At 39.1% G+C, this 27,496-nt stretch overlaps 1 protein-coding gene and 1 long non-coding RNA gene across 9 annotated transcripts in view; one reads left to right on the top strand and one right to left on the bottom strand.

Annotated features, from left to right (window-relative positions):
- Window positions 1-27,496, bottom strand: part of LOC105381227 (probable phospholipid-transporting ATPase IA) — a 92,353-nt gene that overhangs the window by 39,668 nt on the left and 25,189 nt on the right. For 5 of the 8 annotated variants that reach the window (XM_048624958.1, XM_048624964.1, XM_048624962.1 and 2 more), the window contains exon 3: window positions 252-384. In XM_048624958.1, the coding sequence (XP_048480915.1) occupies window positions 252-384 (133 nt within the window). Of the gene's footprint in view, window positions 1-251; window positions 385-7,838; window positions 8,341-19,360; window positions 19,857-27,496 lie in introns of those variants that run through there. The other 3 variants (XM_048624959.1, XM_048624960.1, XM_048624961.1) reach the window with 3 other exon arrangements.
- LOC125489331 lies at window positions 12,880-13,965 on the top strand. The gene is made up of 2 exons (XR_007266898.1): window positions 12,880-13,149; window positions 13,453-13,965. It is a non-coding gene; the product is annotated as an uncharacterized LOC125489331 (long non-coding RNA).

The following is a 27,496-nucleotide window of genomic DNA, read 5'->3' as shown; positions in this document are numbered from 1 at the left end:
GGTACATGCCTACTGCATACTGTAGTTCACTGTGTATTAGTGAGCTGACACTCTAAATAAAACATACCTACTTTTTATCTCAGAATTACCACGAGAAAATCTTTGAAAGAGAGGCGAAACTCATGGGTATCGATAGCAAGTTACTTTTGCGATGCGGCCCGTCACAATGTGATCCCTTTATACTGGGATGACGGGCAGGGGTGTCGAGTTGTGTCGACCCCCCATGTCCTCTTATCCTCATTGGTCCTCACCTGTACTTGGCGGTGGAGATCCTGTTGCCGAGGAACTTCTGCGGCTGCGGGCGGTTCACGAAGATGACGCGGCTGGCCACGTCCGCCGCCGCGCCGCCGTCCGTCACGCCCGACGTCGTCGCCTCATCCTCGTCTGCAACACGGGTGAAGAGGTCAGAGAGAGGAAACTGAAGTAGTAAGGACTTAAATGGTAGAAATTTATAGTTAGGTTATTGCATATTTATAAATACGAAGATTGCTTCGGTAGCGCGTTAGGGAGGTAATGCAAAAACGCTACCCGACACCTAGCCTCATGCATTTTTTCTAAAGTTACTGCCTCAGTCAGCTACAATGCGCAACAAAATTATACATCGCTTGGGCACTAAAATAACCCGTATATTATACCATCATGATTTTCGATCTGAAATGAATCTTTCTTCGATTAAAGTTATCGAAGAAAGATTAATTTCAGATCAAATCATGATAGTGGAATTCTGAGCATCGAGCAGTCCAATTATATTTTTCTAGGTTGAATCCTAATTAACAGAATTGTGTGTGTGAACAAACACTGCGGAATGGCGTCACCATTTAGTGAAATTTACATAAAACGATAAAAACTCCGCAGAGCAGATAAAGTTCTCCGGTTAATTGTGAAAAAGAAAATAGCGTGCATTTCCACCGAGTATTATTTTATTACGCCCGAGTCACGGTTCTTAAACTGATAAAATAATTACTATTTCTTTATATTTTCTCCTTGTTGTTGCCTTTTCTATTATAAAATGGTTGTTTCCTTGTTATTTAGCCACGGCCGGAAGGGACGGCACGGTATCCGTGTATGATGTAGTGAGCTGAAAGTTACGGGCAATGGCTATATTTTGTTTACGGCGACTACAAGACAACCCGTTGAGAATGTTAAAAAGTCGATCAATAATGTACCGTCCGTAGGAAAGTCTTATTAATGAATAATGGAGCGCCCTTCATTCAGTGGCAGTACGTACTAATTGCGTCGCTAACCACACTTTTATCGATTAAGAATTAGTCAAGAGTTGGAATTGAAGTATTTTTTTTTATCAAAATTGAAGAGCCAATAAAGTTTTATATGTCTTTGTTTACAGAGACAACGTAGAGTAATCTAAGTTACAGTCGTAATACGTCGTGATTGCGGGACGAAATCGGTGTGTTTATTCATAATTATAATATTTATAGCTTGTAGCTCTTCTATAGAGTTAATGGTGTGTGTATGTCCCTGAGACATACACAGTTCTAACATTCATTGTGAAAATAAGCATATTGTTGTAATGTAAACAAAATATACACAGTAGCCCGTGGCTACAATCTACATAGCTTAGCAGGGGAGCAGATGACGACAGGAATCCTGTCGAAATGGAAACTCTTTTAGGTAGACTAGACGAAAGTGAAGATCATATCTTTTCCTATAGTAATTACAATTACACTATAAGGGATAACGAAAAATACTATAAAATTAATTGATTGATTAACAATATTATTTACCTAATTCATCGACCGACTGAAAGTCCGCAGGTTAATCCCAATGACGAAATCATAATAATTATTTTGTCAGAGACGAAAATATACAGTGATGTAAACAGAAATAAAATGTTCCAGTCAAATCGAAGGTAAAGGTGATTAATCATTGAAAATTACCAGTGTACCTACCGTTTAAATACAATTTACACGCCATTATGCTAGACTAGACTGTTTATACAATTTTCTGGCACTAAGACAAATTATGGGTGTATGTCCTTAAATGCAACTTTAAATCAACGATAAATCAGTTCCTTTTGATTTGTTGTGCTGTAGAGAGAGAGTGACCGACTCTGACCGAACGGTATAGAAAGTCAGAACGTTAGGACAACATAGGATCTTATTTCCATAACATAGCAAAGTGTTTGGAATCCTTGACGTTCCTCCATGAGTTGACCTGCAGATGGCAGTGTCTCCACATTATTGACGAGCGAGGACGACGCGTCATCGCTTCTATAATTTTCAGTAGGGACAGTGTAGTACAAACAATGCTACATGAACATAATAGGTATCTATCGATGGACCTTGCTTGTATCAGAGATGTCAGAGCTCAACTAATATATTTTTCTTTGATCCACAGGAACGTAGGTACATAACGTAGTAGCATTCGTAGGTTGAGTACCAGGTAGGTAAGTAGTGTTTAGTAGACTTGATGCGGCAAACCGAAGATTTTGAACTGTTGACCGAAAAGCCAGTTAGTGTGTAAGGCGGGGTCACATTTCATTTGTAAATAATATACAACACAATAAACGCACGTAAAATAAACTATTTCGCGTATAATTAAAAGTATTCAAATCACTTCAACCAACAAAAACTGCGGATTTTTCAGTCTTTCATAGTCAGATAAGCATCTTCCGACTCGCGAAGGTCGGCTCGTGACGTCATCATGACACACGTCGGTAGACTGCAGGCGCAGTCCAACCTGTTACCTGAACCTGGAGGGCTACTTTAGCTTAGCTTAAACAGCTCGCTACAGGCATAGATCTAGGGAGGGTCACTGAAGAAAAACGAACATCGAGAAGTTGTTTGTCTTGCAATCAGAACGTTTAGTACAAGATAGAGTCGTGGTTAGCGTGTAACTTCATCTTTAGTAATCTAGACTGAACCTACAATACGTAGTATAGGGCGATCTCGGTTTTTCGTAAGTTAGACTGGCCCCGGCACGCAGGCTCTATGCTCTATGCTACAACATGTAGAGCCCGGAACAATGAGGCTCTCCGCTTTGCGCCGCCGGGTAATGGCAATGAAGCGGCGCGTTAGACAAATTGGAAAGGTACGCTATTCTGGAGCTATGGATGTTTTCCTTCAGTCTTCAGAATTTTCAGTAAATTGTGGTAAATTGTAAGGTAAGCTATAATGGAACTTCTAGCCACGTGTCTGTGTATACAATACAGTATACGTTTTGTAAGCCTTCAGATCAAAACTATACAGTGATTCATTAGGACACAATGCACCAATATGAATTCTTTGTAAAAGTTACATACTGCAACATATCAAACACCACCAAGAAAAGAAATGAATGAACCCAAATAGGTACATCATTATGATGCTGAAGTGCAGGGAACCTGAAGACTGTCTGGGTACTTAAATAGAAGTCATAAAATTAACATGATGTCCAAGTGAGGCGCGAGCGAGTTTATCATACAATTTTTTTAATAGACCTTTAAGCCTAGACCTAGAGCATAAGGTCACTGTAGAAACTGGGGCATCTTATTATTTTTCTGGGTGGATGATTTTGATGAATATATTGGATGATGCCCGGTGCATAAAACAGAACAGTTGTAAGGTTATATTTTAATACATACTACATATTAGTTCTAATCATGTTAAAAATGAAGCCCATAAACACAAATCTACAACAAAGTCACAAAAACTAAGCAAACTTTTATAGCAACCAATTCTGCTAACTCATATTTAAAATATTGTTTAGATGGGTCTTGTACACATACACATTATTGTATATGTTACTGTAAAAGCCCGAACAACGGTAAATCCTAAGATTTACGCGTAAAACCTAAGATTTACCAACTCTTAATGGTAAAAGCCCGAAAGATTTTGCGATTCGCACTTTTACCACTATTCACTTGGTAAATCTTAGGATTTACATTAAGGCACGGTAAATGTTGAAAAAGCCAGGTTATAACTTATAACCTCCGTAGTCAAACAAAGCGTCCGTAGTCGAGCGGGCTTCAGTGATCGTAACTGATCACTGCGGTTTAGCAACAACCAGCATGGTCAGCCATTGGATGGGTGACCGATTTCAAGTGGTTCTTTTCTGGATGCTTTCGTGCTTCGGACGGCACGTTAAGCCGTGGGTCCCGGTTGCTGCTTCGGCAGCAGTCGTTAAGCCTAGTCAGAGGCCTTCGGGCGGCTTGAAAACGTCTGACAGTCGGGTTGCCCACTTACCCGACAACTCGCTCAGCACAAGCTTGCTTATGTTGGGGTCCACCAACCCGCACTAGGCCAGCGTGGTGGACTAGATCGAAACCCTTCCTTTATTGGAAGGAGACCCGTGCCCCAGCAGTGGGGACGTAATGAGTCGTGATGATGATGATACACAAAGAATCAGTTCACCACATCTTCTGAAGATTTTATAAAAATAGAAGAAGTTGCTAAAGATAAAGAAGTGAGTCTTCGAGAAGTTGTTGGAAAATTGTCGTTGACTGGAGGACAAGGATTCAAAAAATGTAACTGTCTCAAAAAATGCTCGTCGAAGAAATGCACTTGCAAGTCATCAGGATTACTTTGTAATTCAAAATGCCATAACAGCACTCCGTGTTGTAACAAGTATTTTTTTTAACCTAGCTACCTATCTTTAATAATAGGTAGGTAATTATCTTTTGTTTTTTTCTCAATTTATTTGTTAAGTTACAAGCTAATTTGTTTTCAACAAGTATATTTCTGTACCTACTAATAAATGCCAATAATTAACAAAAAAAAATATATAATATCGATTCTGTTATGTTTTTGAGAAGACATTTTAATAGTTTTTATTTTAACTATTTAGGAAATAATTTAGATGTGGATAATAATTACAAAATGAAAAAAATATATGATTATTACACATTGTTAAAATAATTATGTTGATTTAAAGGTTTTAAAATGACTGTTCATAAAAAATAATATAAATTCTGAAAGAAAATAATTTAAGTTTTTGATTGAAATAAATGAATAGGTAATAATTAATCTTTGTTTTATTCCCAAAACCAACTTTTACTAGGTGTCAGTGGTAAAACCTAGCATTTACCAAATTCTAATGGTAAAAGTCCGAAAAAAATGACCCATTTTCACAAATCCTTACATTTACCAACTCATGTTGGTAAATCCTAAGATTTACTGGTAAATCCTAGGATTTACCGTTGTTCGGGCTTTTACAGTAACATATATATATGGCCTGTTGTTGTAGCACTAGGTGTATGTGTATGTGTTTATGTGGGTTCCTCTCATCTGGCATAATCTTTATTGACCAAAACTCATTTCGCATAACTCGTATGGTCTAAACTTTTTTGGCCGAACCATCACTTTGCCAAGACTCGTGTGGCATAAGGCTCGTTTCGTCTAAAACTCTTTAGGCACAATCTTTAAACACCTAAGTTTCGTTTGCTCAAATTTATGTTCGTCTATACCTATGTATAATCTTGTTTCTCCTAATGTTATCTTAATAAATAATATATATATTAAGTATGTAGTAAATGTACAAATTGTGATATTTTTCTCCTACATCCCGAAAATCACGATATTGTATGATCAAAAAATCGAAAGTTAAAGACCAATATAATTATTACAAACCCCATGAGATCGAAACCTAAAAATAGGTGCGACGACGAGCAAAGCGAGGAGGAGCGTGTTAGGTGCACATGTTCATCAAAACCAAAGCGAATGGAAACCAAAGTTTTCCAAACAGCGGAAACAGTACAAGGCACCAGTTTGCGCTATGTAGGGAGACGCTCCGTCAAAGTTAAAGCCAAACGAATATTATTACTTTGTATAAACCTATGCCATAGCATTATTAGGCTATTCAAGATTTTGCAATACCATTATTAGGCTAAACAATGTTATGCGAAATAACTTTTTACTAAACGAGATTTATGCCATACGATTTTCGGCGTAACGAGACTTTGACCAAACGTTACTATGCAATACGAGATTAGGCAAATAAATCTTATGCCAAAAAAGGTAGAACCGTGTTTATGTACATGTACATTAAACACCTGGGAGTGGCTGTGTGTAACATGATAAGCAAACAGGTTGTTTGACAAATTGAATTGCAATTTACATAGAATATAATATTGGGTATACAATACATTATGTATAAAGGGCAATTTAATATAAGTACCTAATGTACACTATGCTCTATAGCATGGGGGATAGTGCATGTATAGGATTTTTACTACATTAAATTTGGGAACAACAGTCAAAGCATTTTGAAAGGAAATTGAAATTTGACGGGTTTATATTCCTTAAATCTATGATTGAGTACTAAATCAGTTCACAAGAGAGAAAGTTCACAGGTCAAGGTCAAACTACACATTAGAGACCACCATTAGAGATTGTATAGCATAAGAGTTACATTTTTCTATTAATATTTTATTGACATTCTTTTAGGACTTGTGGCAAGCTCTGTGGACTGATACTGCTATCAATACAGCCTGCTACAAATATCTGCCCTATAGGGCAAGTATTGGCGTCAGCGTAGTTGGCAAGTATATAATCTGGTATCATCACCACAAAAGTGGTAAGCTACTGGTTGTGATGAGGTCAGCAATGCTGGTTGCATGACATTGACGGTCAAATGGCGTAGTGGTTAGTGGCCCTGACTGCTATGCCGAAGGTCCCGGGTTCCATTCCCGGCTGGGGCAGATATTTGTTTAATGACAGATATTTGTACTCGGGTCTTGGGTGTTGATATTTATATTGAATATTTATCTATCTATGTATTTGTGTAGATATATCAGCTGTCCGGCTCTGCCTAGCTTGGGGTAGGATGGCCGTGTGTGAGGTGTCCCCACATATTATTATTATGTTGTTGTTTTTCCATCTCGGGACCATGGGGTCCCGGACATTTGGAAGGCGTGCATGGGGCCAAGGCCAACATGTAGAGGCCCTTTTGACAACATTAATCTATATGAAATGTGACACTTACTATTATTATTATTATTATTGGTTAAGGGTGGCCAGCAGTGTCATATTGTAATGTAAGCATCTGAGTGGATATTTATTTAAGAGATAGTAAGCAATTTTCAGTTTTTGCATATTAACTGGAGCTGTGTAATGTCTATACTAAGTTGCTTAGCCAGCTGAGCAAATAATATGAAATGTACACATATTTATGCTATAATTAATATTATGGCTGTAATTCCCAAAGGGAAAGGCAGATGTGACTAAAGCGGTCCAGACAATTGACAAAACTACACAAGACGGAGCAAATACAAGAGTGTAGTGCAGAGCCCACCAGTAGTTTTAATAGTGAGTATAAAGCGAGCTTAACACATGAGATACATTTCAATGTACATTTGCATTCACTAGAAAGCTATTAAATTTAGCAGAATGTGAATTCTGAGATAAAATTTAGTTTTTTGTATAGATCTGATGCTTTGTTGTATTTTTCGGTGTATTTGTGCAGCACCAAATAAAATCTTTTTCTTTCTTTCTTTCTTTTGCCAATTATAATCAGGGAGGGAATATTTATGTTTTCAATTAAGATTCATATAAGATATGATTTCAATTTGGTAAGTAAGTAGATTAAAACTTGTACATTTATCATAAATGTTTAAAAGTAATTTAACATTCAGAACAGTAAAGAGATAAAAACAACACTGCCAATGTTACAAATCTCCTAGCAAGCTAGTTTATAATGTGTGAAATTGGCTTTAGTTAGAATTTTTGTTTAACTTTTGAAGATAATAGGTTATTGTTTGTTGTCCAAACCTGACAGACTGCAATCAATAAACACACATCAGACTCAGATAGCTATAGTCTAGCTGCACCTGTTGAGTTCTCAGGTGAGTCCGCCCGAGCCCGGGCTGGGCCAGGCTAGACCAGGCCAGGCTGGTAGGTACTTACGCTGGTTCATCTTCAGCACCATGGCTCGGTAGAGGCGGGTCAGCGGCGCCATGGGGTTGTGTTCCCTCACGAACGTCGACATGCGACGGAAATTGTAATCCATCTTCCCGACTAGTTGTACACATTCACACTAAACCCGTCTACACCCGTGCTAAACACTACATTTGACACACAATATCACTGCCGGGGCGTCGGCGGCGTCGCTGGCGAAGGGTCCACGCGTAAAAATACACAACAAGAACAATAACGGCACAATTCCGACATCATTCAGAGATGGGTGTTTTCTTGGCCTGCGCCGTCGAAGGTAAACTCGCACTTTTACAGAAGCAGCTACATTAAAATCGCAATGTGTAGATACATTCAAAAAACTAGTATAAAAGCCCGAATATTTGACATCACAATTCACAACACATGTGTGTATATGCGCGAGTATTTTGTATCGATTTCTCGAATCGCGGCCGCCTACGCTAAGTAAGATACGAAGTTTGTTTGGATGACAGAAGGAATAGTGATGTGTTTATTGTATTTCTCGCGTTTTTTTACCAAAATAAACTCAAAGCTAAGTCGATAATAGTATTATTTTTTATTTTAACGAAGTCGATAGTAGTATTATTTTTTATTTTAACGAGGTTCAAAAACGAAGGTTCTTAGAGTCTGTATTTATGCTGTGCGCATATTGGGCATGTGAGAATCTCCCAAAGGATAGGTCGTAGTTGAAGTCACAAAGGCCTCCTTGTACCCGACACCCGACCTTACTCTCTATTACACGTACTGAGACGAGTGGCGAGACAGTATCCTTGGCTAATCCTTGACCAATGAACGGCCAGCAATTGACCGAGTGCTCGGACAAGGTTATTTATAGGGAATTAGCGGACTGTGTAAACTGATGGTAAAACGAAGGTAAATTTGGAATAAACACAATTACTACGGTTTGTTGGATTAGATATATAATTATTAAAATAGGTAACTGTATAACCTGTTTAATAGCAATACAAGTTTGAAACAAACTACCGACATAATATTTCAATTAATACAAAAAGTCACCATGACGTGAAGTCACAAAAGGTTCCAGAAGATAAAAAAAAATATCGATAAATGTTCAAATGCAACATAGTAACATCCCTATATTAAATTGACTGCAGCGCCCCCATCGAAAAATAGACACACTAACTTTGACAGGAAAGGGTTGCCAGAAAAGAAATACATTTTAACAAAATTTTAGTGTGACCAGCATTTATAAATTAATGACTTATTTTGTTTGTTACTAGAAGGTACATAGTTTCTCTGTCCCTAACTAGGTAAAGATTTTCTGTGATTCAAGAGGAAGGTTTATGCATAGTAACATCACTTTTTTTTGTTTAGCATCAGCTTTGCACCCGTGGGAAGCCAGGCGCGGGCGGCTCGTGTAAGTATGAAAAAAATAAAGTAGACTGTCGTCATTAGTAAAAAGTCGGATGCGACAACGAATATAGTTGAAGGAGAATATCACATGTGCTGTAGATGTAGAATACGCTTCCTTCTAAGTCTAAGATCAATGTATAAAATGAGTTGTAACTAGTTAGGTACTTTTAAGTACCTATTCATTAGTTCTACTGGTGTTCCATGATTAAATAAATAAAATAAACCGCCAGGCTTCAGGATTCAAAGTTAAAAGAGCAGGTGGTTTACTCCAGCTAGACAACAACGAACGAACGAAAGCTGTACCTAACGCAATCGCCTACGTTTAATGCAACGAAATAATCGTAGTTAATTAGCACAGCAGCCATTTATTAGATAACTAGAGTGACCTTCCAGCGTCCATCCGGATAGCAGTAAAACCAAACCAAACATCATAAAACAGGTACCTAGCCGACAAAATGCGTAGAATTACATAGTAAAGCTTGTTTCATAATGACCACGATCCCGCGTTGGGCGCCAAACTGATGTCGGCTTAAATGACCCGAATCCGGTAATTGGCTTCAAGCGACGTGTCACAGTCCGCTGCCAGCAGAAAACAAACGATAAATACCTACACCTAGGTATATTATATACCTATGTATGTATGTAATCGATTTAACACCGCGCGATGTGTTTGTCCCATAAGTGTATAGATAGATAAACTGCATGTGGACAGTAAGTAGGTAACCTAACAGCTGTTATAGCCATTGACTTATAGATCTAGGTACTTATTCACTTTATATAGCAAGGTCTAGGTCAGTACCTAGATACTCTAGGTTGCCTTGTATCTAGGCAAAAGTCTCATGCTAAAACATTAGAATCATTATTTGGCGCGTAATATACATACTGTATTAAACGTGGGTGGTGAAATTACAAGGATCTAGTGTACAATAGGATCTATTAATATTAATACCATGCCCGCTTTTAAGCCTCCCTTATAATAGTTATAATATAATATTAATAATACGGTCTCACAAAGGACTTCAATACAGGTAGGAACATTAAAGTTACTATTTCTGGCTTGTCTAATAAGTACCCACTACTCGGTTCCTCAAGAAGACGTATCTACTGAACGACACTCGTATATTTATTATACACGACGGGCAAAGAAACAGTTCCACTTATAAAATACTTACACACAATAACCCATTATTTCAATAACATTTAGTAGGAAATTTGACCAAAATCTTTACGTTTTAAGTTGGTAATATCCTGATGCGCGGTTAAATGTTCTTAAATATCGCAGATGGCAATATTGAGCTAGTTTTTTCTGCATAATGACTAAATTGGTGATTTTCTCACGAGAACTTTTTCATCGCCCGTGAGTGTAGTACATCTGCAAGTTATCTTCATTGAGTGACTAATCCTTTAACTATGACGTCAAACTATAGTGGCCTTCACGCTAAGATGAATATATGCTATGATGATGTTCGTTTAGCTATTGTTCCCGAAGTTCTACACGAGATCGAACTAACTCCTGAAACTTAATCGCATAACTTAGGTTTTCAGTTTATAAATGAGTATTATTATTTTACACTTATTTCAGTACTCGTAGTTTTTAAAAAGGAAACTTAATTCTAACGTATATTATGGCCGGATTCCATTGAAGGAAAAACCTTCTATTCTACCAGAATAAGTTGATGTTGCTTACTTTCGAGTCTCGATGAGTACTTAAATAGAGACGACTTTTTCTCTTGGATAAGCCGGATATTTTTCAATGGTGAATTCAGGCCACTTACACTTACAGAATAATCTACAGTGTGGAGAAGTTTAGTCATATGGCATATTTGATGATGACGATAATAATGATAATTATAAATTTAAATTTTTGTGTCCATGTCGATGGCAGCTGCTTTGCTACGCCGTCGTAGTACTTGCTACGACGCAGACTGCTACGCCGCGTCGTAGCCAAATCTACTCTAGGTGATTTCCAAATCCAAGGGTATTTACGGCCTACTATACCATTTTCACCCCTCACTACTATTTCCCTTATTATAATTATAACTTTAATTGAATGGAACACATACTTCTAGTCCCGAACAAGAACAAACAAGTGCGAACTCAATCGTTGTTGCCTAGCTTCATTAGTCGCCGGCGACCAGGGGCGCGATTCACATCTCAACCGAAATATTTGTAAAGCGATACGAACGAGTTACGAGATGAAATCCGCAATGTTTAAAAACGCGATTCATAGCACACATACTTTGATCTCGTTTTCATATCGCTAGTTCGTATTTGGATGGCTTGAGTGAAATGAATGAAACTATATTTTTTTTAATGAGGCGTTTGTTAAAAAGAAAAAAAAGTTCCTTTTTGGAGAAATAGATGGCAGTGTCTAGGGTTGTTCCAACTGTCAAACCCTCAGAACACACTCAGATCACATGTTATTCTGTGAGGCTAAAGAAATGTGAAAGTGACGTAGGTAGGTAGTATTGTAGTATTATTTTCTCTATGATGATAATATAAGGCAGCGTTCCCACTACGCCGGACCGGCAGATCTGCCGCGCCGGTAAATCTGCCGGAAGAGCTAGTGGCTGTACAATTTATATGAAGCTATTCACATTATCCCGGGTCCGGCATTTTTGCCGAGCCCGGCATTTCTACCGAACGTTTTGTCACTACGAATTCAAATTCATTGTCCAAATTCAACTGAGGACTGTCTGAATTTCTTCCGGGATCCGATGTAATGTGAACACTCTGTCCGGTGTCCGGTTTTCGGCAGATCTGCCGGTCCGGCGTAGTGGGAACGCTGCCTATCATGTTATGTAACAATGGTTAATTTACATTACCGCGAATGATTTAACTTACTTACGTGAATGAAAATCACTTGGTATGAAATGATCCGAACACAACCATGATTCTTTTCGCAGTTTCCAATCAATTTTTCGCACATTTATCCGAGTCGCCTTAATCCATTGTTGCGCCTGGCTTTCATCATTTGGAAATTTATGATGTCCTTTATTTTTACAAGTTGCGACGGCACACATTCTCATCTTGTCTTGTAAGTATTTCTTTGGGATCTTATTTAGGATCATACAATAAATAAAAATAGAAAATCAGTTCTCGCACGCAGCACCCGTTCAAACGGCGCGGGTAGAACTATTCACAGAATACTTAGCACTATCCCAAGCCACATGCAGTCTGAGCCTCGGAAGGATGGCTCGCGCTACCACCCGACATTTAATCACAACTAGTGAGTTCTTATTCTGAGTTTAGTACTCTTTGCTCTCTATGTAATTTTTGACAGTTGGTACACTGCGTTTTCACGCCATCTATCGGCATACCCAAAAGCTCAACTGACAGCCGTCAAGGAAAACGGCTCATTGCCATGCAAAAATTATAAATACTACCACTAATTGTTTTAAATAATTTTGTTCCTACAATATATTTTGTTGGAATTAGTGTCGATAGCAAGTATCAAGAAACAGCTTTTTAATTCAACGTTGAAGAAATTCATAACCTGTGGCACTTTTGACAGCCGCCATGTTTTCTCCATAAAAACATTGATTTTCTTTGCTCATTTTCGTGTCAACGTAGTTTTTTTGGAAAATAAGAAGAAAGGAAGTTTAATTTACTTAGAGAAATACGACTGAGACATGTAAGTATCAATGTATTAACCAATTTTTTTTGAAATATAAATGTTACCGGTTGTAGTCAAGAAGGTATTGTAATTTACGATGTATCCAATTTCTGTTTTGAATTGTTTTAGAAACACAAGCAGCAGCCGATGTGCTTGAGTAGCAGAAGGAGCAACTGCGTTGTGAGAGGGCCACGGCTTCAGCCCTCACAATGATAGCTGATTAGCTGAAGTAATGAACAGACAGGCTGCAGTTAATGAGAGGCTTCTTGAGGAGGTGTTCCTCATATGGAAATGGTAGGTTATTCCTAAATGTTTGGCTAAATAATAGAATAGAATTTAACTTCATTGTTACCCCAATAATGTCTTAGGAAAACTGGTGTTGAATATTTATGTTACAGCGTAGTTTTGTTTAGTATCTGTCTGTAATTTTTTAGAACAATATCATACTGAACTTTTCATTTTGTCTTTTCTAGGCTAATGAAAGGAACAATCAAGACCAGACTTAAAGTAAAATAATACGTATACATAATTTATATCGGAATAAGTACAAAATATTTTTGTAGGTATATGTTTTAACTATAAATTGAAAATCCACAGATTTTAGCGGCGACGCAGTTGCGCGACCAGTGAAGCTCTGGCTCCGCGACCGGCGTGGAGCGCGCGGTCCGCGCGGCGCTGCTGCGGCTGCTGCGCGGGAGGATCCCGTCCCTGCGCATGCGCCTGGCCTTCAATGACCTCACGCCTCTCTTCTTCCTCTTCTTCATGCGTCAATTCAAACAGAGGAGCACCTGTGATTACTGATTACCTAAGTTCCTATATACAATAATAGTTTAATAATTGTTAACAAAATATTGTATATATAAGTATTAATAATTACTTATACAAAAGGCTAAAAGCATTTTGTACCAGCCAACCTATAGGAGAGAATATGAGAAAAATAATAAGACTTTAATCTGTAGCTTTATTAAGTGGTAAAGGGACCTAATTACTACCTATATTTTTTTAGTATTTGTGATAATTCATAGAATTTATTAGTTCTATCAATAAATAAAATATACATGCATTACAATGTGTTTAATTCATTAACTTACAATTTGCACACTGAGGGAATGTGTATGCCTTCGGTTAAAATATTCTTCCTCATTCTGCGAGGGCCTCAGGCCAAAACCCACACTAATCAAATAAATATCACTAATACAAGCTTACTATAAAGGAAAATTATGAATTCGGTAAAGATGGAAACGTATCTCGAAGGGACGGCTGTCCGGCTGAAAAATGGCTTGAAGATCTTGGAGAGATGCGTACAAGGTCAATTTCACTTTTAGCAGTATTTTCTGAAAACGATCTAACAATTTCACCCTTTTCTTCGAAAGTTTAAAATCGCTAAAACGTCAAAATATGACAGATAAGCGATATCAAAAAGTTCAACAAAAATTACATGAATCGCGTCATTCTCCATTCCGTTCATTCATTTTGCGATCTCGAAACGATCTTACTATGTAGCTGGTTTTTAGTGCCATGTGAATCGCAATTTCATAGCTCGTTCGTAAAAATCTGAAAACGAGATGAAAACGAAGTTGTTTTTTGTGACACGAATCACCCTCCGCAGGCATGGTTTAATTTCAACTTTCCCTGAAAGTAACTACTGAATTAGTTGGTCTGCCGCTTGCAATGTTATTGTTTGTCGTAATTACGTATTCACCATGTTTTCTGTTTAGCGTGTCGGCGACAAAGACCGATTTGCCGACAATACTACTGTTTTTCACTGTGGTGGATGGATTAGTCAGATAACTAATTGCTGACTGATGATGATTAGGATGACACTTTAGTATCTTGTCACTGCTCTTTACTGCCAGTTTCAATACTCTATCTTTCGATAGCTGACAGTTACTATCATACGATTTGGACACATAAAAAGTAGCATTATGTCAAATCCATATGAAAGTAATGTCAGCAATCGATAGATAGAGTTATTGAAACTGGCAGTAAGTACCTAAATGAAATTAACTTTAGTCGATTTGGTTCACTGATGGATCATATGATGGCGGGAAGTGCATTGTCCAGTAAACGAGTTTATCTACGTCGATAAAGATGACATGCCGCGTACGCTGCCCCTGTTGCTTGGACCTCATCACCTATGCAAGCCTTATTTGGAATGCTGCCAAAGTACATTTTTAGCTGACGTTAGCTCCATTTTCTAAGACCATTAGATATGTTTGGAAATTGCCGTTGTCAAGCCGCGAGAGAAATGTGGGAAATACACGCATACATTTTTATGTTATACATAAGCAAAGTTTAAAACTGAGTAGGTAGGTACCTACTTACTGCCAGTTTCTATAACTCTATCTATCTGTAACTGGTAGTTTCTTTCATACGATTTTTACTTTTGACATAGAATAACAAGTACAAGTGCTAGTCTCGTTATTCTATGCTTTTGATTATGTCAAAATCGTATGAAAGTAACTACCAGTTATGGATAGATAGAGATATAGAAACTGGCAGTTAAAAAAGAACTTCATAACACGAGAGATATTTCCTGATTTTAGTTTCGTTGTTCATTAAATTTTAACCATAAAATACTTTTCTTTAGTTTTTGTAAAATGCATATGTTCTTGAAGTACCTACCTATTACCTAACTAAGTACTTCTAACAAGAGCCAGCTCGTATGCAGCCGCGGTGCAGGAACGACTCCACCAAATGAAATAGCAGAAAGTGCAGAAAGTTGGATTGCGTTAGTTTCCCTCCGACACACTGCAGCCACAAAGGACTTCACGGAAACTATTGGTGTGTGCCTCTGTATGTAAGTAGTAGTTTCAATTTGTTTTTAAATTGCATGAACAAATTGGTATTTTACTTCTAAATGTTTGTTGTGTTACATACGGCGCATAGTATTACATATATGAAAATACCTAGAACCGATATTATAAATAACTGATTTAGTAAAAGGTTAAATTAGGTTCGAACTAAACCTAACTTCGTAGAGTTACCCCCTTATTCATAAAAAAGTTAGTGGACGCTTTAGTTATTGAACTGTTCTGTCACTCTCTGACAGAGAACAATTGGTTCTTTGACAGAGAGGGACAAAAAAGTTCAATAGCTAAAGCGTCCAGTAACTTGATTATGAATAATGGGGTTAGTACCTACGTAAAACATAACGAACGAAGTGTCATTCTGAACCAAAATATCATCGCATATCGCATAAAATTTTCCAATGGACATAAACAGCAGTCAGATTCGAACCCGGAACCTGCTTCCGCCGCGCGCGGGGCTTCGCAAGGCCAAGGCGGTCTGCATGCATTATCTCATTAATACGAACAAGTCAGCGTACATGTGGCAGAATTGTACATACGTCTGCCGAGGTCGCCCAAATGTGGCTGGCAATGTAAGATCCACCTTATTTTACCTATATCTTCTCCTTTAAGTGACACTCCACTATTGGAGGTTGGCGGTTCTCCTCTCTATTCTTCGCCAGAAGCACAGTAAGCACATCAGCGGTTCTATTGCTGGTCATACACTTTCCCAGTAAGTAACTTACTTATGTGAAGTTTAGACAGGTGCATTAATAATTGGCTTTACTGAATTTTAGTTTAGGATTTTATTTCAACATTAAAATTATAGTGGTATGGGCATCCGTAGCAGGGAGGTAATTCGTATTTTGAGGTAGTTAAGAGCATACCAACCATGCTAGTCTGCGGAAAGAAGTGATTCGAAATCTTAGAATTTTATAAAAACTGTTTATCGTCTCCATATTTTATTGCTTGTGAATCGATCTCTGATTGATGATATACCTATAGTGCTTATAGACAAATCTGCGTCCCTAGTGCAGCGATGTTATTGAAAAGTTACCTTTTGTGAAAGTGTCCCTTGTTCTACATCAGTGAGATGGAAAGGGTACACAAATGGAGGAATAGCGCATTCTGAGCTATTGTTTGGAGGTATTGCAGTTTGTAGTGCTTGTTCAAAGGGCCATACAGGTACATATATGTAATAATAACTAATATACTAACAAGTTTTAAGAGACCTATGAAGCTTTTATAGAGAAGCTTTTTTTCAGGCACGAAGAACAATGTACAGTAAGTGCTTTAAAATTACCGCCTAGAAATATACGACAAAAGGCGATTATTCTTATATCGGATGTTCATGTTGCCACTGGGCTAGACTCAGCTCTGTAAGGGCAATCTCGATATTTTATCATAACTAATAGCATCTTGCGAGAGGCCGTGAACGCTTGCAGGCAGTGCTAGATGCTAACACCGAATACTATCTGATGCTTAAATAAAGTATGTAAGAACCACACAACAAAAACGTTAGAACCACATTTTTGGAAGCGCGTGTAGGGCCTTATGTAAACTAAATGCTAAAAAAAATATACTGTTCAGAAGTTGAGTGCCGATGGGTGCCCGAAAGAACAGTATCGACGTACCGGCTGTAGATTATTCCTATTAAACGTCCGCCGCGTTCAGCTAGTGTAAAACGCTGACTAGCTAATCTTTAAACTGTATCACCTACGACGACTGACACACTATCTATACATAGGCACACCTGTAATCTATCAACACTCACCAAGTATAGTAAACCACTTGAGCGAGGCTTGCACAGCATCAAACATGTCCCCGGCACACCACACACACTCAGAACTCTGTCAGATAGTAGTCTATGACGTGCACTGCGTAGAACAGGAGGCAGGTGGCGATGTACATGAAGATGAGAATTTGCACCAACATGTTGAAGACGCGGCGGCCGCGCTGCCACTGGGCGGGGGCGAAGCCCTAGCAGGCTAATGCCACTTACAGCAGACTGCCGGCCGTGTTGTGTAAGGCTGTAATCAGTTTTGGGGGCGCCGCGTGTATTGGCTTAAATTTTGTTGTTGTGCTCCTGTAATTAAGTCTGCATTGTGACATTGGGAGCTAGACGCAGGTAATTAGGTAGGTTTTGTTCGTGTAAGATTTCCGCTGATGGTGTTGGTTTGACGGAGGTTAATATGATCAAATAAGGAAGCTATAAAGCTGAGGTAGATATAATGAAGGTTTAATTGATAAGTTAATTCATTAGGCAAGTAGGTATATAAGCAGGATATTAATTAAGTAGGCCCCGTTAATTAACTTTCTAATAATGTTATATCCAACACCTAAATTACCTGACTGTCTCTGAAGAGTGTTACTACTAAATCTGAGACAAGAAGGTATAATTTTGGAATACATTTTTCGAGTTTTCCAGAACTATCGCAACGGATTTCTAAAAAATCAAACAGTCTCTATAACTGTCAAGACAGATGAATCAATTTTTGCAAACTCGATGAAAATGTAATTTAATCTCAGTTGAAAATCAAATTATACATAAATACATTTCAATATGAATCCTCCTAGAGGACCTAGCAACGGGTTCCAATTACTCCTGGCAAGTCGGGAGGTATCGTAGTACGAGCTCGTGCAGTCAAAGGGAATTCCATCTCCTTGCATGTTAATATTGTACCGAATAATATGCATGTAGACGTCTCCAGAGATTGCCAATGTTTACCTAATAACTGGTAACTCTGGTAAGTCATAACTTTACAGTTGAATTAGCTAACCGAAGCTAAAATCGACTGTAAATAATGATGAATGTGCTCATAGTTTTTGATTGATTAACCTCTCAATAGTTACTTGAATCTGTGGTATTGGAATAGAAGAATCTTAGATAAGAATCAATTTCGGATCCATGATGAATCAGACAGATAAATTACTGTTTACTAAATAGTTAATACTTAGACCGAATGGCGTAGTGGTTAGTGACCTGACTACTGAGCCGAAGGTCCCGGGTTCGATTCCCGGCCGGGGCAGATATTTGTTTAAACACATATAATTGTTCTCGGGTCTTGGATGTGCCCGTAAAATGGCAATAGGCCCGCCCCCTATTACATTGGGACTAACATAACACTCTGGCGAAAAGTGGGTGCAGCAATGCACCTCTGCCTACCCCGCAAGGGAGTACATTAGTACAAGGCGTGAGTGCGTGTGTGTTAATACTTAGATAGATATCTAATAGAACCCTTTAGTCGTAGAAATACAAGATCGTGATAATATTGTTTTATAGGCATTTCGAATATTTCATTGTTATCAATGCTTCAAAGGTTATATTAGAATTTAGTCTATAGATTAAGACTTTGAAGTTCTCAAGTAATTAAGTAATCATTATCAGTTCTACAAAATATTTTGATTAAGTTTATTAATGTTGAATTATTTATACTTAGTAGGATATACATAGGTAGTAAACAACACTAAAGACCAACACTACTATTTCATGTTGACTGGTCCAAAATTACTTATGTCAGAATATTGAAACTCTGGTAGTTTCTAGTGACGGAGGCTATGATAAATCTTATTCATTTGTATTTAGTGCCGCATTGCTTGGCCCACAACCGGATGGGAAGCCTGCCGCGGAGATTTGCAGGTGGATTCCAACAGAATCGGCTCCCTAAAATACAGACACTTCTATCTACAACAAAAAAAAATCATAGCATACTTACTCGGAGTGTTGGCCTCGTCGGTGGGCGGCCCGGCGCTCAGCAAGGTGTCTTCGCTGGCGACCGGCCGCAGCGGCAGGTCCCCGGAGTCGGGCGTGCCCCCCGGCCACGCCATCGCGGCTCATCACTGCACCACCATCGCTGGGGACTCACACTGCACCCACTCACGCAGCGATGGAGAGGAAACAACGCGATATGGACGCGCACTTGGTCACTTTTGGTCTGTTGGCTTTGATATGGCGGATATGTTTTGGTTGTTGTGCGGTTTTGTTATTTGTTGGTTGAACTTGAGTAGGCTAGCTCGGTGTTTTGGAGGTGTTTTTGAAAGTCAATTATATTCCTGTATACAAATATCTGAATTTTGTAGACAACATAGGTGAAACTGTGAAACAAAAACAAAAGTTTTCCAGGAATAATAAAATAGTAATTTGAGCCGGTATTTAGGTCGAGTTCGCACACACACATTCGGACACACACAGACATAACAGATAATTTTCACGTGAAATAAAGCTGAAATACGAACAGATTCAGTAAAGCCGTTCTTACTAAATTAACGACTTGTATATTTGGCAACAACCAGTGATAGGGATTTCCCGAACGAGACAAATGGAGACATACTTTCTAAGCTCTGTGTAGGAGCTTAGTACTCTACTATCATTCTCATCTGCCATTGCCACTTTAAGTTCGCTTCAGCTATTCATTCTTGGGCACCAAGAACTACAAAAAACGCTCTGCATTTAAAACTAAAGTTCCGTACGTTTAAGGATTGTTTGTACTGTAGCGTTTATCCCAGAATTAGTAGAATGAGTATGCAGCAGGCTGGCGGCCGCTGTCAGTTACTGTCACACGATCACGCGAGCGCAGAGCCAGATAAAATTATAAGTACCCACTTGTTTTTGCAGCTGGCGAAAAGTGGGTGCAGCAATGTACCTCTGCCTACCCCGCAAGGGAGTACATTAGTACAAGGCGTGAGTGCGTGTTTTTTTTTTTTTTTTTTTGCAGCATTTTGTATTGTAGATATCAGCTTGCAAAAAAAACAAGAATACAGACAGAGGAATGTGGCACTTTTTAAACGGTATTTAATGTTGATATCTACAAAAGGAGATAAATAAATTCGACAAATTTTTGCTGAAACTAAGTCAAGCACACATTAAGTATTACTAGAGTATGCATTTTGAAATATCCTTACTTACTTAAACCTGACACCAACGATAATACACTGCCGGGCAATGAAATAGTTCCACTGATATAACATCAAATTACTCCTAAACGGAAAATGCTAGCTTAATGATGCCTTCTGCAATATTGAAGAATATTTAATTGCGCATCAGAATATTCCCATGTAAAAACTTAAATATTGTAATAAAAAATTAAAATCAATGTTTTTCAAAAAATGGGGCATTTGGCAAATAAAATAAAATCTCTAATTATGCGTTTATTAGAAGTAAACGTGGTATTTTGATAACTCAGTACTTGGTGTTTCCTCCACGTGCTCTCAATACAGCTTCTACGCGATTGGGTATGCTGAATACCAGTTTCCTCAGCATATGCTGAGGAATGTTCTCCTATTCTTTGATGAGCGCCTCTTTCAAGCCACGAAGTGTAATTGGAGGTGGAACTCGGTCTCTCACAGGTCTGTCAAGCTCGTCCCAAGCATGCTCAATAAGATTCAAACCGGGGCTCCTTGCAGGCCACTCCATTTTGTGGATTCCTACGTCATGAAGATACTCATTTACAACTTGAGCAGTGTGCGCCCGTGCATTATCGTGCATGAACATTGCATTCTCGCCCATATTGGCCAAAAATGGACCAGCATGTTCATTGAGGACCTCATTGGTGTATCTCACAGTAGTTAGGTTCACGTTCTCGATTGGAACTAACGCTATTCGACCCTCTGCAGAGATACCCACCCGCACGCAAAAGCTGCCTGCGACGTGTGCCACTTTTTCTTCAAAACATACTTGTGAAAAATGTTCTCCTGGTTGTCGGTATACTCTTTTCCTCTCATCACGATGGTACAGCATGAATTATGACTCATCTGAGTACATCACTCTGCCCCATTCGTCCTCACCCCATTCTGTATGATTACGGGCGTATCGTAATCGGGCAACTTTATGATGCCGTTCCAGTTTTGGGCCATTTGCTGGCTTGTAATGCTTTAATCTTCTTTCGGCAAGACGTCTCCTGCCTGTCACTCGCTTATTGGCTCCCTTCGAACTTGTAGAAGTTGTTGTTGAACGGCTACTCCCGTCTGATGTCGATTTCTTAACATGATTTCGGCAGTGAATCGCTCTTTTCGGACTGTTGGGCACCTTGGCTTGCCAGTATCTGGTCTTTTCAGGTTTAATCCAGTCTCCCTAAACCTTTGGATCACTCGTCGTACAGTAGTATGAGTCACGCCCATTATTCTGGCCGCATTTCTTTGGCTGGTTCCCATGTCCACCAAGGTGATGATTCTCGCACGATCCTCGCGTGATACAGGCATGATTTATGGGTACGAGAGCCCCAAGACTTTACAATTTCATAATTATTTCACAACGACAAAAAAAAGAATGAAATAAAAAGCAAAACTAAAAACGAAGCAAATGTTTTCCTAAACTTTCAAACCCGAAAATTTTGCTTCTTATCTTTTTTTATCCATGGCTTCAAAAATAACACTATTAAAAAGAGTTTGCATTTTAAAATGTTTGCATAATAAGCTATATTTCATTAATCTTTTTAATTCATGAAGCTAGGTTCTATATCTTAGGAGATATTAAGGTGTTTGTCGGCCTTTTGTGGGTGGAACTATTTCATTGCCCGGCAGTGTATATAAGTCAATGCCTGACACAATTTAATTCCAGCCACAAATGACAGCATCAATATTATTGAGCGTAGAGCGGTAGAGCCGGGATGCAGGTCGCTAATTAATTGGTTTCAGATGATATCTGCGCGGACCGCAGCGGCGGCCTCCGACACAAGAGTCCTTTCCACGAGGCAGCAGAGTGCCAGGGAATCATTATTTTTGTCTCTGCTAGCTTTTTTTATGAGCTTCGCTTCGCCTAGGTATTTTCATGGGAAAAGTAATATAACGTGTTTAACCTAGTATATGAGAGCTTTTTGCCGTGAGCTTCGCTTCGCCTTAGAAGGTATTCTCGTGGGAAAAGTAATCTATGTGTTAACCTATATGAGCCTAATGTCATTACAAATGGTCCAGCCGTTTTTAAACGTGAACGAATAATAAAGATAACTATAAGATAATATGGTAAGGTGATCATCATCATCATCATCATCATCATCAGCCTTCTATCGCCCACTGTTGGGTATAGGCCTCCTTATTTGTACGCCAATTCTTCCGGTCCTGTGCCGCTCTGATCCACTGCTTCCCTGCAACCTTGCAGATGTCATCGGACCATCTAGCAGGTGGTCTGCCAACCACTCTTCGTCCGTCTCTAGGCCACCATTCTGTGACCGCCTTTGTCCACCTTCCGTCCTCCCGACGAGCCAAGTGTCCCGCCCACTCCCATTTCAGTTCGGCGACCCGCATACCGACGTCGAACACTTTGGTCCTTTTGCGGATCACCACGTTGGGAATACGGTCTCTAAGCGAAATGCCCAACATGGCTCGCTCCATAGCTCTCTGTGCAACTCTGATTCGGTGCACAGTTTCCTTGGTCAGCGTCCATGTTTCGGCAGCGTATGTTAGTGTGGGCAAGACACATTGGTTAAACACCTTGGTCTTCAGGCATTGTGGGATCTTAGACTTCAGGACATCATCTAGTTTTGAAAAGGCGGCCCATCCCAGTTGAATCCGCCTCGTGATCTCTTTGACCTGTGATTCTCGGCCAAAGGATAAACAATGTCCAAGATAAGTGTATTCATTCACCACCTCCTGTTTATGGTTTCCAACAGTAATGTTGGAAACTTCAGTGGGAATGCTGGACATGACCTTAGTCTTGGACATATTCATCCTCAGGCCAACCTTCAGGGATGCTTCATGCAGTTCTGCGAGCATACACTGTAGATCCGAGGCGTCTTCAGCCAGAATGATGATGTCATCAGCAAACCGCAGGTGCGACAAGCGTCTGCCATTTATGTTGACTCCTGTCTCATCCCAGTTAAGAGTCTTCATTACATCTTCCAGTACATTTGTGAAGAGCTTGGGTGAGAGAGTGTCTCCTTGGCGAACACCCCGTTTGATCTGAACGGGGCTGGTAAGATTGTGCATGCGCACCTGCATAGTGGCGGATCCATATAACTCCCGGAGCGTGTCAATGTATCGCTGGGTGCGTATTGCGACGTATAAAAACGAAATGTATAATTTCACATTAATAACGTTCACAACATATAATGAACGTTACGTATAACAACAAAATCTATATTTTCATAAGGTATAAGATTCAATTGGTATAACGTACATTTTATATAAAATCAAAATATATAATACTTACGAGGACTAATATCAATTCGTATAACATACATTACGTATATCGATTAAATTATATACTATCATCCTAACTAATATTATAAATGCGAAAGTCACTGTCTGACTCTCCTACTATAGAATAGATTTAACATATTAGGTTTTGTATTTATTTCAGACAACTGAAAAACTTTAATACCGCGATGTAGGATCTTCATATTAAATGGCCTCGGTTCCATACAAGCTCTCTGTATTGCGATCTTGCGATCTTTTAGTGCCATCTGTTGGTTATATCCGGAACTGTCTGTCTGTCTGTCTGTCTGTTACTCTTTCACGCCAAAACTACTGAACGGATTTGAATGAAATTTGGTATACATATGGTCTAGACCCTGAGAAAGAACATAGGCTACTTTTTATTGCGAAACGGAGGTTGTAAGGGGTTAAAAGGGGGGGTTAAAAGTTGTATTCGAATACTTAATTTTAAAAGATAAAAATCTAGCGTAGTGGTTAGTGACCCTGACTGCTATGCCGAAGGTCCCGGGTTCGATTCCCGGCCGGGGTAGATCTTTTTTTAAATAAACTTTTTATTTAAACACTTGATGAGCAATAATTAAACATTTTGTTCTAGCGTTTTTGAAACTTCGATGTGTGAGTGGATGAAATAGGGTTTCATATTTTGTATGAAGTTCGTCATTTTTGAAGATAATAACATTATATTTTGTATTTAGGCACTACATAATCACAAAAAAATAATAATTAGCATTTAAAAAAAAACCCAGTGTGGGGGTGTAATATAGGGGTTGAAGGTTTTATGGGTGTTGAGTTTTAGAAGTTTAATTTATATAGTAGCTATGTCCGCTCCTAGATGGCGTTGTCGGATCGGATATAGATCGCGGTATGGTTTGATTTTAGCTAATGTACTTATAGTTTGTATGTATTAGCAGTAAGTTTCTAAGGTCCTCGAAAACAACACAATAAACGACTGTACTTTTCAATACGAGGTTTCATTCATTGTCATTTGGTTCTTATGCGTCATTTTTGAAGATAAAACCATGAAACTTATTACGTAGGTGTTTTAGGAAAAATGTACAGAGATTTTCTATACCGAATTCCCATGACTGACACGCACAGGCTAAACGTAGCGTAGGCACTTGAAATTTGGAAGGGACGTAGCTTAGGTACCGTATTTTCCCACAAAAACCGGAGTTAGCGGTTGAAATTCGGCATTAACTTAGGCTGTTTTTAACAGCATGCGGATTTGATCACGCACGCGCTATTTCCCCGCACGCGTTCATACAAGTATTCATTGTAACGCGTAGAATATGCACACGAGATGCGGGAAAATGGCGTGCTATCCCACGTGCGTGATGAAATCTGCATGCTGTTAAAACAGCCGTAAAACTTAGTTACAATAGGATATTGCAAGAAACCTAGATGTTATCAATCTAACATGTCTGCACACCTTAGTAAAGTTATGGTTTTGTTTTGAAAAATGGGAGTTAAAGTGAAAAAAAATAAGTAGTATGAAAAAAACCAAAACTGCATAAGTTAGATGCTTGAAATTAAACATTTATAAATTACTATTCTGCCATTGCTATACAAGTCTTTGCGCAATGAAGTCATGAAAATAATTTTTAGTCAAGTATCTTCGTACTTATTTGTCAACTTTCATCTAATTTAATACCACCATGGCATGTTATTGGGTAGGTAGTTCGGGAGTCGTCCACGGCAAAATAATTTTAAGGCGAAGCGAAGCTCGCGGGCAACAGCTAGTTTAGTATAAAGTTCATAATCTGTGTTTAATTACCCAACACCGTCAAACCCTCTAGCACCAAAACCTAAAGATAGGTGCGACGACGAGCAAAGCGAGGAGGAGCGTGTTAGGTGCACATGTTCGTCGAAACCAAAGCGGAGCGCAGCGAAGCGGAGCGGAGCGTCTCCCCACACAGCGCCAATAATAATAATGTCAAATCAAAACCCCTAGTACCAAAACCCAAAGATAGGTGCGACGACGAGCAAAGCGAGGAGGAGCGTGTTAGGTGCACATGTTCGTCGAAACCAAAGCGGAGCGCAGCGAAGCGGAGCGGAGCGTCTCCCCACATAACGCCAATAATAATAATAATGTCAAAACCCCTAGTACCAAAACCTAAAGATAGGTGCGACGACGAGCAAAGCGAGGAGGAGCGTGTTAGGTGCACATGTTCGTCGAAACCAAAGCGGAGCGCAGCGAAGCGGAGCGGAGCGTCTCCCCACATAGCGCCAATAATAATAATAATGTCAAAACCCCTAGTACCAAAACCTAAAGATAGGTGCGACGACGAGCAAAGCGAGGAGGAGCGTGTTAGGTGCACATGTTCGGCGAAACTAAAGCGGAGCGCAGCGAAGCGGAGCGGAGCGTTTCCCACACATAACGTCAATAATAATGAAAATACGATACGACAATCTTTTATACTTTTTGTGCATTATACATTATGATAATTATATCCGTTATACTTATGTTATACCATTCGTTTTTATACCTCGTATTACTTACCCTGTATCGCTTGTCGATGTTGCAACGATGGAGAGACTGGAACGGGTAAGTAATACGAGGTATAAAAACGCATCGTATAACATTCACAAGGTATACGCCCATATGATATAAATTTATTAAGTATAACGATCACTGTGCATAACAAACGAAAGGCATAATTACTAAATACATAATTTTGTAAAGAATAACGTTCAAAAAGTATAATTTCAATTGATATATCGATTAAAATATATAACGTTTATAACATATATTGTTCACCGTATATAATAACATTATGTATAATGAACAAAAAAATATATTATTATTGGAGCTATGTTGGGAGACGCTCCGCTCCGCTTCGCTGCGCTCCGCTTTGCTTTTAACGAACATGTGCACCTAACACGCTCTTCCTCGCTTTGCTCGTCGTCGCACCTATCTTTAGGTTTTGGTACTAGGGGTTTTCACAGCATTATTATTATTGAAGCTATGTTGGGAGACGCTCCGCTCCGCTTCGCTGCGCTCCGCTTTGGTTTCGACGAACATGTGCACCTAACACGCTCCTCCTCGCTTTGCTCGTCGTCGCACCTATCTTTAGGTTTTGGTGCTAGGGGGTTTGACGGCGTTGGGTAATTAAACACAGATTATGCGATATGAGAAGAACTTTATACAAAATTATAGTATATATTTTAATTGATATACGTAATGTATGTTATACGAATCGATATTAGTCCTCGTGAGTGTTAGTTATTTTGATATTATATGAAATGTACGATATACCAATTGAATCTTATACCTTATGAAAATATAGATTTTGTTGTTATACGTAACGTTCATTATATGTTGTGAACGTTATTAATGTGAAATTATACATTTCGTTTTTATACGTCGCAATACGCACCCGACTGGAACACGGCCCAGTGCTCGATGCTGTCAAACGCCTTCTCATAGTCGACGAATGCGCAGCATAATGGCCGATTGTATTCCCTACATTTCTCCATCAGTTGCTTGACAGCGTGGATGTGGTCGATGGTGGAATATCCGCTCCGGAAGCCAGCTTGTTCAACAGGTTGGTATTCGTCAAACAAGCGAGACAGTCGGTTACAAATGACTTTGGCGTACAATTTATATACCTGTGATAGGAGGCTGATGGGTCTGTAGTTCTCGAGTTTTGCTTGGTCACCCTTTTTATGTAGGATCGTGACTACTGCGTTCTTCCAAGCCTCAG

Source organism: Plutella xylostella, chromosome 13 (assembly GCF_932276165.1).
Source record: "Plutella xylostella chromosome 13, ilPluXylo3.1, whole genome shotgun sequence".
Lineage (NCBI taxonomy): Eukaryota > Metazoa > Arthropoda > Insecta > Lepidoptera > Plutellidae > Plutella > Plutella xylostella.
The sequence above is the reverse complement of the archived record's forward strand: the minus strand, read 5'-3'. Positions and strand labels throughout refer to the sequence as shown.